Source organism: Ostrinia furnacalis, unplaced genomic scaffold (assembly GCF_004193835.3).
Source record: "Ostrinia furnacalis isolate ACB-3 unplaced genomic scaffold, ASM419383v2 OfSCF4295, whole genome shotgun sequence".
Taxonomy (NCBI): Eukaryota; Metazoa; Arthropoda; class Insecta; order Lepidoptera; family Crambidae; genus Ostrinia; species Ostrinia furnacalis.
The window spans coordinates 206,419-222,544 of NW_021134534.1; the positions used below are offsets into that span (position 1 = coordinate 206,419).

General features: G+C 37.9%; 1 protein-coding gene across 2 annotated transcripts; it reads left to right on the top strand.

Moving 5' to 3' along the window:
* The first annotated feature begins 3,626 nt into the window (after positions 1-3,626).
* On the top strand, positions 3,627-15,564 carry LOC114359296 (solute carrier family 25 member 44). 2 transcript variants are annotated; one of them, XM_028313623.1, is made up of 9 exons: positions 3,627-3,784; positions 5,910-6,488; positions 7,650-7,801; positions 8,562-8,651; positions 9,266-9,391; positions 10,334-10,416; positions 10,683-10,783; positions 12,898-13,025; positions 15,348-15,564. In XM_028313623.1, the coding sequence occupies exons 2-9, from the start codon at positions 6,293-6,295 to the stop codon at positions 15,540-15,542; spliced, it is 1,071 nt and encodes a 356-aa protein (XP_028169424.1). In that variant the 5' UTR covers positions 3,627-3,784; positions 5,910-6,292; the 3' UTR covers positions 15,543-15,564. The 2 variants fall into 2 exon arrangements, with proteins under 2 accessions (XP_028169424.1, XP_028169423.1); XM_028313622.1 differs by lacking the exon at positions 10,683-10,783 and having other exon boundaries at positions 10,334-10,517.
* The last annotated feature ends 562 nt before the right edge of the window (positions 15,565-16,126 follow it).

The following is a 16,126-nucleotide window of genomic DNA, read 5'->3' on the forward strand; positions in this document are numbered from 1 at the left end:
ATAAGTTGGTCAAGTCTTTTAGAGTAATTTTGCATCCAGATTGTTTTTTAGCCAACTACGGCAAAGCAAAAGGAGGGTTATGATTTTGACAGGCTATGTATGTATGTATGTATGTTCATCTGTTTCCTCGTAACTTCTAAACTACTTATCAGAATTCGACAAATGACATATCATTAGAAGCGTATTAATTGTCCGCTGGTTATAGGCTATATGGGGTTTCACAAAATCTAATGTGGCGGACAAAACATACAGAGTAAAAAAAAAGTTAAGATAAATATGCCGTGTTTGGTATCATTTGAAAGCGCTTTACTTGTACATTTTGAATATATATATTTTACTAGCATTTGCTTGTTAATTACAGGGTGGCTCAGAAGAAAGTTCACTTTTGAAAATTCAAGGAAACGAAAACTGTACATTTTTATAGAACTTTTACTATTGCAATTTAAAGGAAATTTAATGGAATTTATTTTTAAATTTAACTTTATTTAATTACATCGCCCAGGAGATTTCCTTGACGCTCAAAACATTCGATCAACATACATCAAAATCTTGAAATGTGTTTGTTAGAATTACCACAGAATAATAATAAGTACTTCGTACAGAAGATTTTCTTCGCGAAGGTATTTAAAAAAATGTATGCTCAATGTCGTTAACAGTATGGTGTAATTTAGCTTGTCTTAAGAGTCGAGCACCATTTTGTTGACAAACGTCAGTGATCGGTACTGCGCCGAAGACATAGGGCTGACTTCGGTAAAATGATGTGTGACGTGAGGTGCCAAACTGCGAAAAATGGCGGAGGAAATACATGAATAAGCATGAATTATATTTTGTGTTTCTAATACTATTCAGGCAGTTAAAAAATACTGCACAGTATTAATTGCACCACCGTTTTTACATATGGTTTATATTGTCTTTACAATGCAAATGGGTGAAGAATACGTGCGTGCGTCAATACTCGCTCGTGATTGTCCTGTCGATTTGGTATCTCAGGAGGGGTAGTCGCGCGTGTTTTGTTTTCGATGCAAACTCGCGGAGATGAACAGGCCTGGAATTACCTCGAAACCTATTTTCAATTATTTTCCGAAAGCTCAGCTTCAGTTGCTGCATGGTTGTTGTATTATAAAAGTACACTCTATTCTTAATGTAACACCACAAAAAAGAATTTTCTGGAATGAGATCAGGGCTTCCTGGGGGCCAGGAGATGTCACCCCCGCCTGAAATGATTTTTTTGTGGGAACATGTCTCTTACCATCTAAATGCTCTCATTTGAAGTGTGACACGTAGCCCCATCTTGATGAAACTCAAGTGCTCCGGTCATAGCCTTGCGAATCTTGCAGCTTTGAAATCAAAAAGCTTTTCAGCCTACCAGTATAGCGCTCTCAAAAATTAATCATCATTTCAATGCAACAAACCAATTAAGCAGGGGTAAAATCTCACTGCCTCTAAGAAGCGCTAATCTCATTCCAGCAGACTTCTTTTTGTAGGGTTACCTTATTAGCAGAGTATACTCTAATAATCCAAAAACTCTGCAGCATTCATTCATCCTGAATCCATTTCGAGGTAACTCTAATGAAAGTTTTCCAACATTTTGATGTATGTTGACCGAATATTGTAAACGTCAAGGGAATCACATGTACGATAAAATTAATGAAAGAAAGTAAATTTTAAAATAAATTGCACTAAATTTCCTTTAAATTGCACAAGTTAAAGTTCTACAAAAGTTAACAGTTTTCGTTTCCTTCAATTTTCAGAAGTGAACTTTCTTCTGGGCCACCCTGTATTTTGATCTAATACAATTTTTTATTAGCGCCTGCTTTAAACTAACAGTGCCTGATATTTAACAGTTTTTGGCAGTTTTAATCTTTGCTGAGAAAGATGATTGAATACTGGATTAACGATTAACGGACTTAAGATAATTTAACGGAAGTTAACGAGTCCCCGTTAACATTTTTTAAAGTTAACTTAAAAGTTAATCCGTTAATAGAAATGTTAACTTCGTTAATAGAAATGTTAACTTCGTTAATTAACGATTAACGGATTAACGAGTTAATGCCCAGCTATGTCCGTGTCCCTCTCCCCACTTCGATATCTTGCCTGCTTGGTTTAAATGATTTTGATATTTATAAATGTATTTCTGAATATTTAATTACAAATAATATTAAACTTTAATTTATCTCTCAAGTATTTAAATGCAAACTTATTATATTATACTAGCTTTGGTCGCCCGCTACGCGGGCTACAAAAGCTAGATCTGCGATGCTGGCCGCTCCGGGCTTCGCCCTACGCGGCGCTCGGCCTGCGGCCTCGCATTCGGAGCTCGGCCTGCGGCCTCGCAAAAATTACACGGGGCTGGTTTTTGTTTGTCACAATGCTCTTGTGCTTTTTTGACGCAACACAAGTAAATCTATGGCGACTGTCGGGATTTGAACCGTCGCTCGGCCTTCGGCCTCGCCTTTCTGTCTGTCACTGGGCTCTAGTCCTTTTTTGACGCATTAAAAATAAATCTATGGCGGCTCTCGGGCTTTAAACTATCGCTCGGCCTTCGGCCTCGCCTTTTTCTACGTTAGCTAAGCCCCCCTGCATACAATTTGTATGGAGAATTTAGTGCCTTTAGGAAAACGGGTGAACGCTTGGCGGCCATCTTGGATTTCCAAAATTTTGCATTTTTCCCTTAATCTGGACCATTTTCCGCGCCGAACCCCATTTTTACTTTTTTTCTAACTTAACCCAATCCCGTAAAACAATTCCTTAAACCACCCATGTCCCAAAATTTTGAGTTTCCGTAACTCTCAGTGTTGCCAGGTTATCGAGCTTAAAATGGTCAAATGTCATTAGTTTGACCTATTTGCAGGAGGCGTCATCCAAATTTCTGACCGGAAGTCGTTATTTCCATTTTTTACATTTTTTGACCATATCTTCCAAAGTATGGCAACACTGGAAATTTTAGTTTTCCCAAACGATACTCCTTGACAAACTACGTAATCGTCCCATACAGCTCGACTTTCCCAAATGTTGCCAACTGCCCGAAAAATGCATTTGAAAAATCAGAAATCTGAAACTTTTTACAAAATGGCCGCCCGCTCAGCCGCCATCTTGATTTTCCGAGATTTCGGATTTTTCCCATAATCTGGGTCGTATAGCCGACTAAACCCTATTTTCAGATTTTTTTCCCCATATCTCCTTCTGTCCGTCCTTAACTTTAAAGACACCCATGTCGAAAAAAATACTTTTCCCCGTAGCTCCCAGTGTTGCCAGGTGATCGAGACGAAAATGGTCAAATATCATTTGCACGACCCCTTTGCAGGAGGCGTTATCCAAATTTTTGACCGGAAGTCGTTATTTCTACTTACGACATTTTTGGACCAAATCTCCTAAGGTATGGCAACACTGGAGAAATTTCTTTACCCAAGCGAAACCTTTTGACAGGACACACAACCGCCTCATACAACTCGACTTTCCAAAATGTTGCCAACTGCGAGAAAAATTAATTCCAAATTTTCGGAATTTTCAACTTTTTACAAAATGGCCGCCCGCTCAGCCGCCATCTTGATTTTCTGACATTTCGGATTTTTCCCATAATCTGGGTCGTATATCCGACCAAAAGTCATTTTCATATTTTTTCTGCNTCAGCTGACAGCTGCGAATGGATATTTTTCCATGGATAATTATCGAAATTGAGTAAATTATTACATAAAACGTTTTCACTCGCTACTTTCAGTGCGTTTAGTGATATATGAACTGTTGCAGCTACGTTTGAAGTGATGGGTTTCGTGTGTTACCGAAAGTAAGTGTAGTTCAGTCGATTTCAGTGTCATGTGTTACAGTGTTATCTAATTTTACCTATATTTTTCAAGGGTGAGCCGTGTAAGAACTCTTGCAAGGTTAGAACATCTTATAAATGCTTGCCCTAACTATGCCTTATGGCTTCAGGGACCAGTTTTTCAGTTTGCGCAGTAAAATCATTAGTATCATACATTCATGTATAGATCTACTATCTATACATTTACAAAATGTATTTTTATGATTTTATTTTGGTTCTATGCTAATTTATTCGTGTTTACATCATTCAGTTGACATTGTATTAAGTTACCTTGCTTTTCCTTATCATTTTTTTATCAGTATTCTTTTATTTCCTTCATGTTCTTTTGCTTACACAAAATTAGTAAAGATTGTGTTTACCAAAACATGATTTTGTACCTTTCCTAAGGACAAAGTGTTGTTTATGAGATAGTTTCAAAAGTTATTTATTTATTAAATCGTTCAAAATATTATCATATCTTCCGTTAACTATTACTGCACATTAAAAGAACTACTTATTTCACGGTTAGGTATTTGGTGTGATTGTTGAACTATTTGTTTATTCTCGTCTTATCAGGCTGACATTTCAAAGTACAAAAGATATTAAAACCAGAAATCTTGTATCTTAAGTTTTTGTAATAATCATTTCAAATTAAAGTTTCTCAATACTTACTCAATATTTATTGCATGACCATCAATGTGAAAATGTATTTAGGTTGCTGAATTAATCATTTCTAATAAAAGTTGCTGAATATTTATTGCATTGCAGTTTTTGATTAAAATTATATGTAATTTACTATGTTCTAATTATTTATTGGACATTTATTATTGTAAAACTGTACTGTACTGTTGAAAATTGATATAATTATAATGACATTGTTTCTTTTTTATGTATTAATATTCAAACTTGCATGCTTCTTGATGTAGCAAAACATGTGGACTTATTTTATAGCTGTAACAAATGTATACCATGTTTTATGCAAATAAACAATTATTCTATTCTATTCTATTCTATTCTAAAAGTTGAATACAGTGTCAAGTCTATACTTAAAACAGCATTATTTGACAGAGGTGAAATGATGAAACATGGAAGAGAAAATAAAAAATAAACCAACCAAAGTCAAGCAAAATCAATGTAACGGAGTTTGCTGTTAAATCAAGTGACGTTTATTAAAAGTTTACACAATTTTTTTTATTCAATGCATCTACTATTATGTATTGACAAATTCCAAACAATAAAATCAATCGAGCACTACTATGGGGAGCGTTTTAATAATTTTTGATCAGTCTAACCTTGTATTATCTTTTATTATTTTAACTTACATATTATTATATATTTTTTCTTTAAGTATAGAGTAGGGCTCTTTTGTTATAAAATTTACAAAACAGATAACGGTTAATGCTACTATATCATAACTTACGAGTAATTATTGATAAGACCGTAATTAAAGTAACAATGTTTGACAGACTTGTGCAACGTATTTCTGTAATATTTTTGGATTATCAATCATGTATGATTTATTTCCAATAGATATGATAACTGATTATTAATGTTTTAAAAAGAATACAAGAGACATTGTCTCAAGCTAAATGTTGCAGGATCTTATTTATTATACAATAGAAGCTATTTTGCAATGGAAATTTTATTGTATTTTATTTATTAAGGAAATAAACAGCAACATTCTTAAAACATATAAACTAAAACAAAATAATTAACACATTTGCCTTATTTTTTTTTTATGCATGACAAGGCAGTTATTTGACTGCAATCGCACCTGGTGTTAAGTGGGATGCAGTCTAGGATGGTACATATCTGCCCTGTAAGTGCCTATTCACTCTCGCCTTAAAAAGGCATAATAGTCTGATGTGCTCTTCTCTGTAATATCTGTACATAAGAAAGAAATAGTACAAAATTCACACCAATTACCTAAAAATAAAGCATAGATTTACTTCTATTTTGGCTTCAATTATTTTTGTTGTAGAATTATGTATGTCTTGATTAGGTAGGTCTTTGGCTAAAACTTAAAATAAAAGTTATTTAATCTAGATTTTTATTAATTTCTACTATTCTCAAGGCATTAAACAGTATTTTTCTTTCCTTTTTTTTTCAGTAACATCAAGAAACTGGAAACTCTACCCTAAAAACATGGAAGAACCCCTCAAAAAAACAAACAAAACATATTTGGGTCACTTCAAAATATCTTAGAAATAAAAAAAAACTATAAAATAATCAGTAGAATAGTATAGTGAAGTTTTTTGCTTATAATAAATAAATAAATAAAATAATAATATATTTATTTTTCGTTGACTTTTATAAAATCGTGGATTTTATTTATGTTGATTCCATTTTAATTTGTATTTAATACAAAGTTTTTAAAACTATTAAACGGGCTGTTAGATCTACTAGTGGTAGTTACAAAGTTACCAAAGAGATTGTATATAAAATAAATAAATAAATAATAGTAAATATAGAAACAAAAACAGATATACGTAGATGCTGTTAAGTTTATGGACTAGTAAAGATATAGAAGACAAGGATAGAAATAGCAGTGACAGTAAGAGTGAGCGAGACGCTAGGATGGCAGCAACCATGGTGGAGACTCCGCCGCCGCAGCTCATAACGACAATAGAATGGGGAATGATGGACAAAAGCAAGTTCTTTCCATTGTACACGCTGAGCAGTTTTACAGGTAATTTTCTTATTCTGTCCGTTTAGTGCAGTAGTTCGTTCTAAAGTCCGGCCGTCGAGCAGATAGAATTTCGTACAATGACCCCAAGCTACCCATCTTTATCGCTCGCGCGTAATATATTGCTGTTGCGCTCGCACACTCACTGCGGCCGCCTGTCGCACAGTCGCACAGCAATTAAAATTAAATGCGAGTGAAAATGATAGGTAGCTTAGTGTCATTGTACGAAATTCTATCTGCTCGGCGACCGAACTTTATACGTTCGTATGATAGCCGAACGGGGAAGGGGGTCGGACTGGCCGACTCGTCATCCGAAGAACGCGGGTTCGGTCCCCGCCGCCTTGACGCTGCTAAACTATTGTGGTGAGCCCACTAGTAACACAAGCTTATTTAGCCTAGTATGAGGGGCTAACAGGCTAGCTAATATTCTTGGAGAAAAAATATGTATTTACAAAAATAAAGGTACTATTATTTTAAAGTATGTACAAGCTTTGTTTAGTGTGGGACTAAAGACACAGTGTATAATGTCCAAAGATATTTATTTCTATCTTTCAAAACTGGCCACCAAAATGTTTAATCAATTAAGAGAACATGCTGATACACACGCGTTTGATAAATCCAAGATAACTTCTCAGATATATCTTTAATGTGCTGGTTTATTAATTGCATCGTGTTGTATTTTTCTTCGTTTTTATACATTGATAAGGAAAAAGGTGCAAAGGTAATTTTAAAATATTATTTTTACATTTTGTATTGTTTTTACCAAAAGGCGAAGGGTTGGGTGTTCGATTCCCACCTTTGACGATTTTTTTTTCAAGTTATTAAAAAACTTTTACCCGCGGTTTCGCCCACGTGAAATTTTGTCTGTCACAAAAAGCTTAACGCGCGCGTCTGTTTCAAAAACCGGGATAAAAACTACCCGTTCCTTCCCGGGACTCAAAACTGTCTCTATACCAAATTTCTTCAAAATGGGTTTAGTGGTTTAAGCATAAAAGCGTAAAGGTTCAACGTATTTAAGTCTGGTCGCCATCGCTGCACGCCGATCGCGTGTGATCGCGTTGGTTTGGCCAAACCTTAACAGACGGACAGAGCTACATGCTACTTTCACATTTATAATAATAAATAAATAAATATTTATTACATCAGTCGTTCTTTCTATTTCAGTACGATGCGCGCTATACCCACTTACACTTGTGAAGACACAGATCCAGGTCCAGAGGAAGAAGGAGGCTTACAGCGGTGTCCTGGACGCCATCTCCAAGATCTACAGAAGCGAGGGCTTCTCGGGGCTGTATAGGGGCTTTTGGATATCCAGTGTGAGTTTCCTAGCTTTTTTATTTTGCCCCCACTGAAATATGAACCTGGGACCTCTTGGGCTGAAAACACTGGACCACAGGGGCGGAATACAGGGTGGAAACGATAAGTGATCTCACTCGATTATTTCTAAACTATACCTACAAGACATCGAAAAACTGGTTACTGATCCTGATGAAGGTGCTTCATGAGTTCTTTCAAACGGTATCAGTAATAGGTTACAGAATTAACTGGATCTATCCGGAAATTCAATGTTTTCAGCTTCCATACATTTAGTAAAACCACATAATATTAAACTATACAATATATCCAAAAACTGGTTACTGATCACTTATCGTTCGTTTCCACCCTGTATAGACATTGTTATAATTCCTGTTAGTTCCTCCAGCTACGTTTGAACTAGCAACTTTTCGAACTCCGTTTTGGATACCGTGCATAGTTTGCCGAAAATTTTAATCATTTTGGCATACTTACTATTTACTATGCGCAGCATAATATACGCTTATGTTCGAAGTGAATTAATATAGTTTAGCGGTCGACGGTGACCTAATCGTAACCATCGAATCGGCAGTTAATTGCTTGAAATAGTATAAGTATTTTTAAAGTTGATTCGAAATCTATTATGTCCTAAAGATTTGCAATCGCTGCCTTTATGTTTGTGTATTCGTACAATTTAACCGTACAATTTCCGGGTGTTGAGAATCCGAGTTATTGAGTCACGAAAATTCATCTAAGTTTTATGAATAATATCTTTTGTTACAGTTTCAGATAATCTCCGGCGTTTTCTACATCACAACGTACGAAGGCGTTAGACATGAGCTGGGCAAATACGAATTAAGTCCGAAAGCTAAGGTAAGCAATAAACTGTAATGTAATTTACAATACTCAACATTTTATTGCTTCTATGTACTTAAAATTATTAAAATATTGCATTTTCTGCCATCTAGCGGCAATATAGTGGACCCCCGGAAATTCGAGCTTGACTAATCCGGCGCCCCCTGTAATCCGACAAGCTTTTTAATGTTGATTGTATACTGTATACATTATAATTTTCGGAAAATTGTTTTCTTTGATATGTAATTAGGCGGGCTACAAGGTACTCTTCTTCGAAAAATTCAGGATTATAGGGGGTCTTATAGGCAGTTCTCTATAATCCGACAAATTCGATAATCCGACACCATCCTGAAAAATGTTTGTCTGATTACTCTATAACTTTTTTATCTCTGGTGCATCTGTCTATGTCTCTTTAGAAATAAAATGAGTCTGTTTAATCTTTTTAAGCAGTTTTATCGAAAAATTTTGGGAGTGGAACGGAAAGGACTGTGTGAAAGGGAATCAGTGAGTGAGAGAGACAGAAAGAGGTAATTTTCTGTGATGATCGATACGTTGTTTTGGGAAAATACACTGTCAAAATACTGAAGCCTTTTCATTCCTACTTAATAAAAAACGCTATATTTTATTTCCAGTCGTTCATAGGCGGTGGCTGCGCGTCCATAGTGGGTCAGACCATCATAGTTCCCTTCGACGTGTTGAGTCAGCATCTTATGGTGCTTGGACTGGTGAGGAGCAGAGCTGGTGGCAGCAAGAATCCTGTAAGTGTTTGATTAAATATATCTGTACTATAGGTAAGGTTCTGGAGTGGAGGCCACGTATCGGTGGCCCGACGACCTCATAAAGGTAGCAGGAAGGCGCTGGATGCAGGCCGCTACCAACCGGGCGATGTGAGAATCATTAGGGGAGGCCTATGTTCAGCTGTGGACGTCCTGTGGCTGAAATGATGACGATATAAGTGGGGCAGACCATCGTAGTTCCCTTCGACGTGTTGACTGCTTATACTGGGGAGGAGTAGAGCTGGTGGCAGCAAGAATCCTGTAAGTACCATCATCATTTCAGCCACAGGACGTCCACTGCTGAACATAGGCCTTCCCCAATGGTTACCACATCGCACGGTTGGTAGCGGCCTGCATCCAGCGCCTTCCTGCTACCTTTATGAGATCATTAGAGGCAGTGAGCGGGACACATAGCTCTTAGAACTGATGGCTGTTAGAGCAGAACAGTTCCTGAGTAGCGACTAGGGGCCGGAAGACGTATTGCAAAGCCTCCCATTCGATGGATCGACGACCTGCCTGGCTATAAAGGTCATATCACACTTATCAACCCAGAAAGGGATCAACACCGTATGGCCTTTCGCGAAGGCGAAGCGTTTACATTACGGTGCGGATAAGTGCGTTTTAGTACGGAGTTTCATACAAAGAATACTGACCGCCTCGAGTTGATACAGCTACGATCCGTTTCCGAGTTGATAAGTGTGCTTCGTCCTTTATGCGCGTCGTGATAAAAGGGGGAATACTTTGTCCAACTGTGGGCGACTTTTGATTAAAACGAAGTACTGATATTAAAAATTTGAATGTGTTGTTGAGTTTTGATGGTCGACTGTATCAAATAATTATGTTCGTATTAGGCAAGATTTTCTTTGCTTTTAAGTGGATAATGTCTAGGAAATATTATTAATATTTAAAACTGTTCTCTTCTAGAAAATAAACCCCCTAGGCCTGGATCTAGACAAGCGGTTCAGTAAAACTGAGCTAGCCAGAGAAGTCTTCGTACGGGTATACAGGCTGAACGGCGTGGCTGGATACTACAGAGGATACGCGGCGTCTTTAGCCGCGTATGTGCCTAATTCAGCGCTTTGGTGGGCGCTTTACACCGCGTATCAAGGTAAGAAAAAATAACACTCATATGGGTACGAGGCGTTTTTAGCCTCGTACGTGACTAACTCAGCGCGGTGCTGGGTGCTTTACACCGCGTATCAAGGTAAACTACCGTTTTAGTAGAGTATGTTTGTTCTGAGCTAGCTAGAGAGGTCTTCGTACGGGTAAACAGGCTGAACGGAGTGGCTGGATACTACAGAGGATACGCGGCGTCTTTGGCCGCGTACGTGCCTAACTCGGCACTTTGGTGGGCGCTTTACACCGCGTATCAAGGTAAAAACAATCTGTAAATTAGTAAATGTAGTATTTTTTTTTAGCTTGTGGTATAAGAATTCAGTAAGGCTGAATGGCGTGGCGGGATACGAGGCGTCTTTAGCCTCGTGCGTGACTTACTTGGCACTTTAAGCCGCGTATCAAGGTAAACTACCGGTTTAGTAGAATACGTTTGTTCTGAGCTAGCCAGAGAATTCTTAGTACGAGTATACAGGCTGAACGGCGTGGCTGGATACTACAGAGAATACGCGGCGTCTTTGGCCGCGTACGGGCCTAACTCGGCACTTTGGTGGGCGCTTTACACCGCGTATCAAGGTAAGAAAACTAGACCACTTTTTATATGTCAGTTTTGTTTTTTACTTGTGCGAGAAGCGAATAGTGGCTGAATGGCGTGGCGGGATATTATAGACTCTACAGGGTGGAAACGATAAGTGATGTCAACCGATTATTTCTAAACTATACAAGATATCGAAAAACTGGTTACTGATCCTGAAAGTGCTTCACGAGCTCTTTCAAACGATGCTAATAATAGGTTTTAGAATAAACTGGAACTATCTGAAAATTCAATGTTTCCAGCTTCCATACATTTGGTAAAGTTACATAATTTTAAAAACTACACAAGATATCGTAAAACTGTTTACTGATCCTAAAAGTGCTTCACGAGCTCTATCCAACGGTATCAGAATAAATACAGAATAAACTGCATCTATCCTAAAATTCAATGTTTCCGTCTTCCATACATTTAGTACTATCCCAGTCATGGCATTCATCTCTTGATAATTTCAAAGCAAGTAAAGCCTAAAACTAATGTTTTTCACAAATAATTTTAAATAAGATGCAAGTTACGAGTTAATATAACCGACTTTTTAAGTTTATTAATTAACAAAAAATAAATTACACTTCTAATAATGTGTCGTCGGCATACATTAAGTACGGAAGCTGAAAACATTGAATTTTAGGATAGTTGCAGTTTATTCTGTAACCTATTATTGGTACCGTTTGAAAGAGCTTGTGAAACACTTTCAGGATCAGGAACCAGTTTTTCGATATCTTGTATAGTTTAGAAATAATCGAGTGAGATCACTTATCGTTTCCACCCTGTATAATATCCCGAGGCTAATGACGCCTCGTATCCTCTATAATATAGAATTATAGAGGATACCAGACGTCTTTAGCCTCGTACGTGACTAACTCGGCGCTTTGGTGGGTACTTTACACCGCGTATCGAGGTAAGAAAAATACGTCCAGTAACATGTCTATGATGGCCATAATCTGGGCCATGTCTAAAATGCCCCACGTCAAGTCATTAAACGTACCTACTTATTTGCACGCCCTGGTGGAAATTGATCTTTTAAATTGTTATTAGCAAAAAGTAACAAATATACAAGGGTCATTCCATAAAAATCTGTATATTTTCGACGTCATTTTGTCCGTAACTTTTTTAAGATGCTTTTGAATACTTTATTAGTGTAAATTATAGTTTATTAATTAATTATGTTATGTCTAAAAGGGCCAGTCACTTTATGCATTATTTTAGGAGAAATTATAATTTTCAATTTTTTCATACTACATTACTCCTATATGACTTCTAATAAAGTATATAACTTATAACCTTAACATTTATAGATAAGTTAATATACATTATACTTCGTCGCTGCATCCTCGAGATTTTCATATTTACCAGGTAGTCCACTTCTCATTGTACTAGGCATCGAACATTTTAGAGCATACAATACAAAAAAGTACTCGATATCCGGCGGTAGTGGGGCACGCTTACGTCACACCCCTCCAACCGTCGAGTCGTCATTCGCTTCGATAGTGCGGGCATCGTAACATCGAAATTTCTCGTTCGTGCCGCAAAAATAAAATTAAATTGGAAAAAGTGTGTGCTTCGTGTGTGTTTAAATGTGAAATGACCATAAAAGTAAACATTTCGATAAAATACACAGTTATTACGTCGTCTAGAGCGACGCGACATTTGGAGGATAATAATGGCTACCNGACTAAGAGTTGACATATTTTTGTGGAATGACCCACAAAAGCTTTATTTACACTTTTACAGATATTATTATGAAATTAAGTGCAAGTCTCACGTTATCTTTTTACCTTTCCAGATGAGCTCCTAAGAATAAGTCCGGCGTGGGTGTCACATCTAGCGATACAGTGCGCCGCCGGCACTTTGGGCGGATTCACAACCACTATACTGACAAACCCGCTCGATATCGTACGCGCGAGGCTTCAGGTGAGATTAATGTCGTCTATAGCTGGCGCTTAACCAGGGATGTTATGGATATCCGTAACCGTAACCGAAACTTTTGGATATCTGAAATAAAAAATACAGAAACCGTAACCGAAACCGGTATAATATTATTCCTATATCCGTATTAGGTAAATGGGTATATGCGCCGACACTAGCCCATGTTAATATGGGCATATAAATGGTATGGTGAAGTCAGAAAATTGATATCATTACTTTAATTTTCATACAAATCGGAATTTACAAAATTTATTTTATATGAAAATTAGATTGATGATATCTAATTTATGACTTCACCATACCATTTATATGCCCATGTTAACATGGGCTAGTGTCGGCTCATATACACATTTACCTAACACCCTGTATAACTATAGGTCGCTTAACTCAGTGCCCGAGGTATGGAAGCGTGCGAAGGGTATTTTTGTTACATCAAATATCAGCGAGAATTCAACGGGACTATTCCCACCTCTCGTCCCCACCGCTGCAACTCCTGTGTAGCCAGGATCTACAGTTTGACCGCCAATACCCAACCAGCGAAGGTCAAGTTTGTCCCGGGGGAAAGTTGAACAGACATTGGACCCGCAACGAAAATAATCAGAACATAGAAGTGAGTTCGAAGTTAAGGTTCGATTCAGCGAACTTCAGTGTGTTTAGTGCAAGTTTGCATTGAACGTCTTCGCTAGCGAGTGCGTCGAAAAATCTATGAAGATTTTAGTTCTTGAAAGTATCCGCTAGGGGCGCTGTACATACAATCCGTATCCGATAATTTAATTTTACGCAATCGCTAGCTAAGACGTTTGATGTAAACTCGCACAAAACCCCCAGATTTGTATTGTCCAATCTTATTGAACCGTCCCATTAGTAGTGACATTGACAGGGGGGCGCCACCGTCAATACCGGATCGCTGGTTCCGATTTTCGCCGTGTCAATGAGTTTGGTGGGACATTTCAGGGTAGTTTATCTATATGCTCTTTCACGTCATAATAATATGTTAATGTCACCCCTCCCGCGCCGCTCCCATTCCTCAGGCACTGACTGAGCTAAGCGCCAGAACTATCTATATATAGCCTGACCAGGAACATAAAAACCCTGGCATAGAGGCGCGTCAATTGCATTTGATAGTGCAACACTGAGTACAGTCGTACCTGTGTTAAATTAATAGGCTAACTTTATGTATCAGGATTCAGGATTACGGGCTAATTTGATATTTTCATAAATTAACGAAAAAATATTATTATAGGTAACCTGGTTTAAATAAATTAAATGAAACCATCAATCGAACTAGTAGGATTTATTTGATTATTCATTAATAATCAAATTCAGAACTTGAATATTCAACTGCAATGTCTGCTCATGAACGCTTCAAACTCGGTACTTCTTTCCCAATTCCATAAAATTTAACTTTTAGAAAGTGACAAAAAACTTTAAAATAGGTAGTTGAAACAAACCACAGCTAATTTTCATAGTGGACTGTACTATACGCATGTCAGTCAATTTGACAACCTTTATTGGAAACATTTTCAATGAAAATATTGTCCGAACCCTTGGTATTTCTCTTCGACAAATACTTTAACACATTAAAATATTTTGATTAACTTTTGTGTAAAAACTGCAAGGATTCTGGGGGTTTTAAGAGTTGGGGTGAACAGCAGCACTACTTAAGTTGCCGATATAAACAGAAAACCAGGAATAATTGAAAAATTGTGGTCGTGGTAATGTAAAATATCATAAGGGGTGTCAATTTTCGTTGAATTTCATAATTTATTGTGTAAGTTAAAAAATAATTGAGATAGATTTTTTCCCTTATTTTTCCTAAAGTAGTCATGACTATGTCCATCCTGTGGCGTCGGCTTATCCTTGAATTTTGAGACACGTTGTATACATAGTTGGTCAGGGAATTTTGAAAAAATTGTCAGGGAAAGTCAGGGAAAAGTCAGGGAATTTTTTCGAACATTTGCAGTGGACACCCTGTTCATATATTTTCATATATACAGTGTGAGTCACGTTAAAGTGTACATACACTTTAACGTGACTCACACTGTATATAAAAGAAAGTCGTGTTAGTTACTCCACTTATAAGTCAAGAACGGCTGAACCGATTTAGCTGAAAATTGTCAGGGAGGTAGTTTAGAGCCAGGAGAAGGACATAGGATACTTCTTATCCCGTTCGAAATTAAAAAAAAAACTGCTTATTTATTGCCATTAAGGCGGAACAGAGTTCGCCGGGTCAGCTAGTTTTAAATAAATACCTTAGGAAATTCGATTTTTTCGAGTTATTTAAAATATATCCTTTTTACTCTCCAGGTGGAAGGCGTAAGCACGATGCGGCAAGTATTCCGCGACCTATGGCAGGAGGAGGGGCTAATGGGGCTTTACCTCAAGGGGCTATCGGCGCGGCTGGTCCAGTCTGCCTGCTTCTCCTTCAGTATAATACTTGGTTATGAGAGTATTAAGCGCGTGGCTGTTAGCGATGAATTCCGCGGCCGCGTGCGCTGGTGATGCAATATACGTGACGCAACTACCTGTTTTGTTTTTATTGTACTACCCCCAGAATCCTAGAGTTAACTCAAGTAGCTTAATGAAGCGTGGCTCGCAAGTGTCTTGAATTACTCGTGGCCCCTAAGTGTCTTGTTCATGGCCCCCGAGTGTCTAGTTTGTGGTCCCTAAGTGCCTTGAGCTCGTGGCCCCCAAGTGACTTTAATGGCTTGTGGCCCCCTCGCGTTAGTGGTGCCTCGTACTAGAGGGGCTACTGAAAGAAAGAAACTAAGAAAGAAAATGACTCGTGGCCTCCAAGTGTCTAAATAAGGCAAGGCCTTGTTGCCCCAAGTAGCTAAGGCGAATCGTGGCCCCCTAGTGTCTAAACGATACGTTGCCCACAAAATGACCCGTGGCTCTCGTGTATCCTTCTGGCCCCCAAGTATGTTAATTAATTAGTGGCCCATGTGTTTTTAGTTTGTGGCCCTCAAATATCTAAATGACCCATAGTTTCCATATCGTGGCCCCCAAGTATCTGGAGCCACTGGGGCTCTCCCTCGAGGGGCTATCGGCTGGTCCAGTCTGCCCGCTTCTCCTTCAGTATAATA

What these genes read in the sequence shown, in the direction of transcription:
- LOC114359296 (XM_028313622.1), top strand. Translation starts at nt 6,293, where the DNA reads ATGCTGTTAAGTTTATGGACTAGTAAAGATATAGAAGACAAGGATAGA. An exon ending in CACGCTGAGCAGTTTTACAG is followed by an intron (nt 6,489 to 7,649) that starts GTAATTTTCTTA and finishes TTTCTATTTCAG; the next exon opens with TACGATGCGCGCTATACCCA. An exon ending in GGGGCTTTTGGATATCCAGT is followed by an intron (nt 7,802 to 8,561) that starts GTGAGTTTCCTA and finishes CTTTTGTTACAG; the next exon opens with TTTCAGATAATCTCCGGCGT.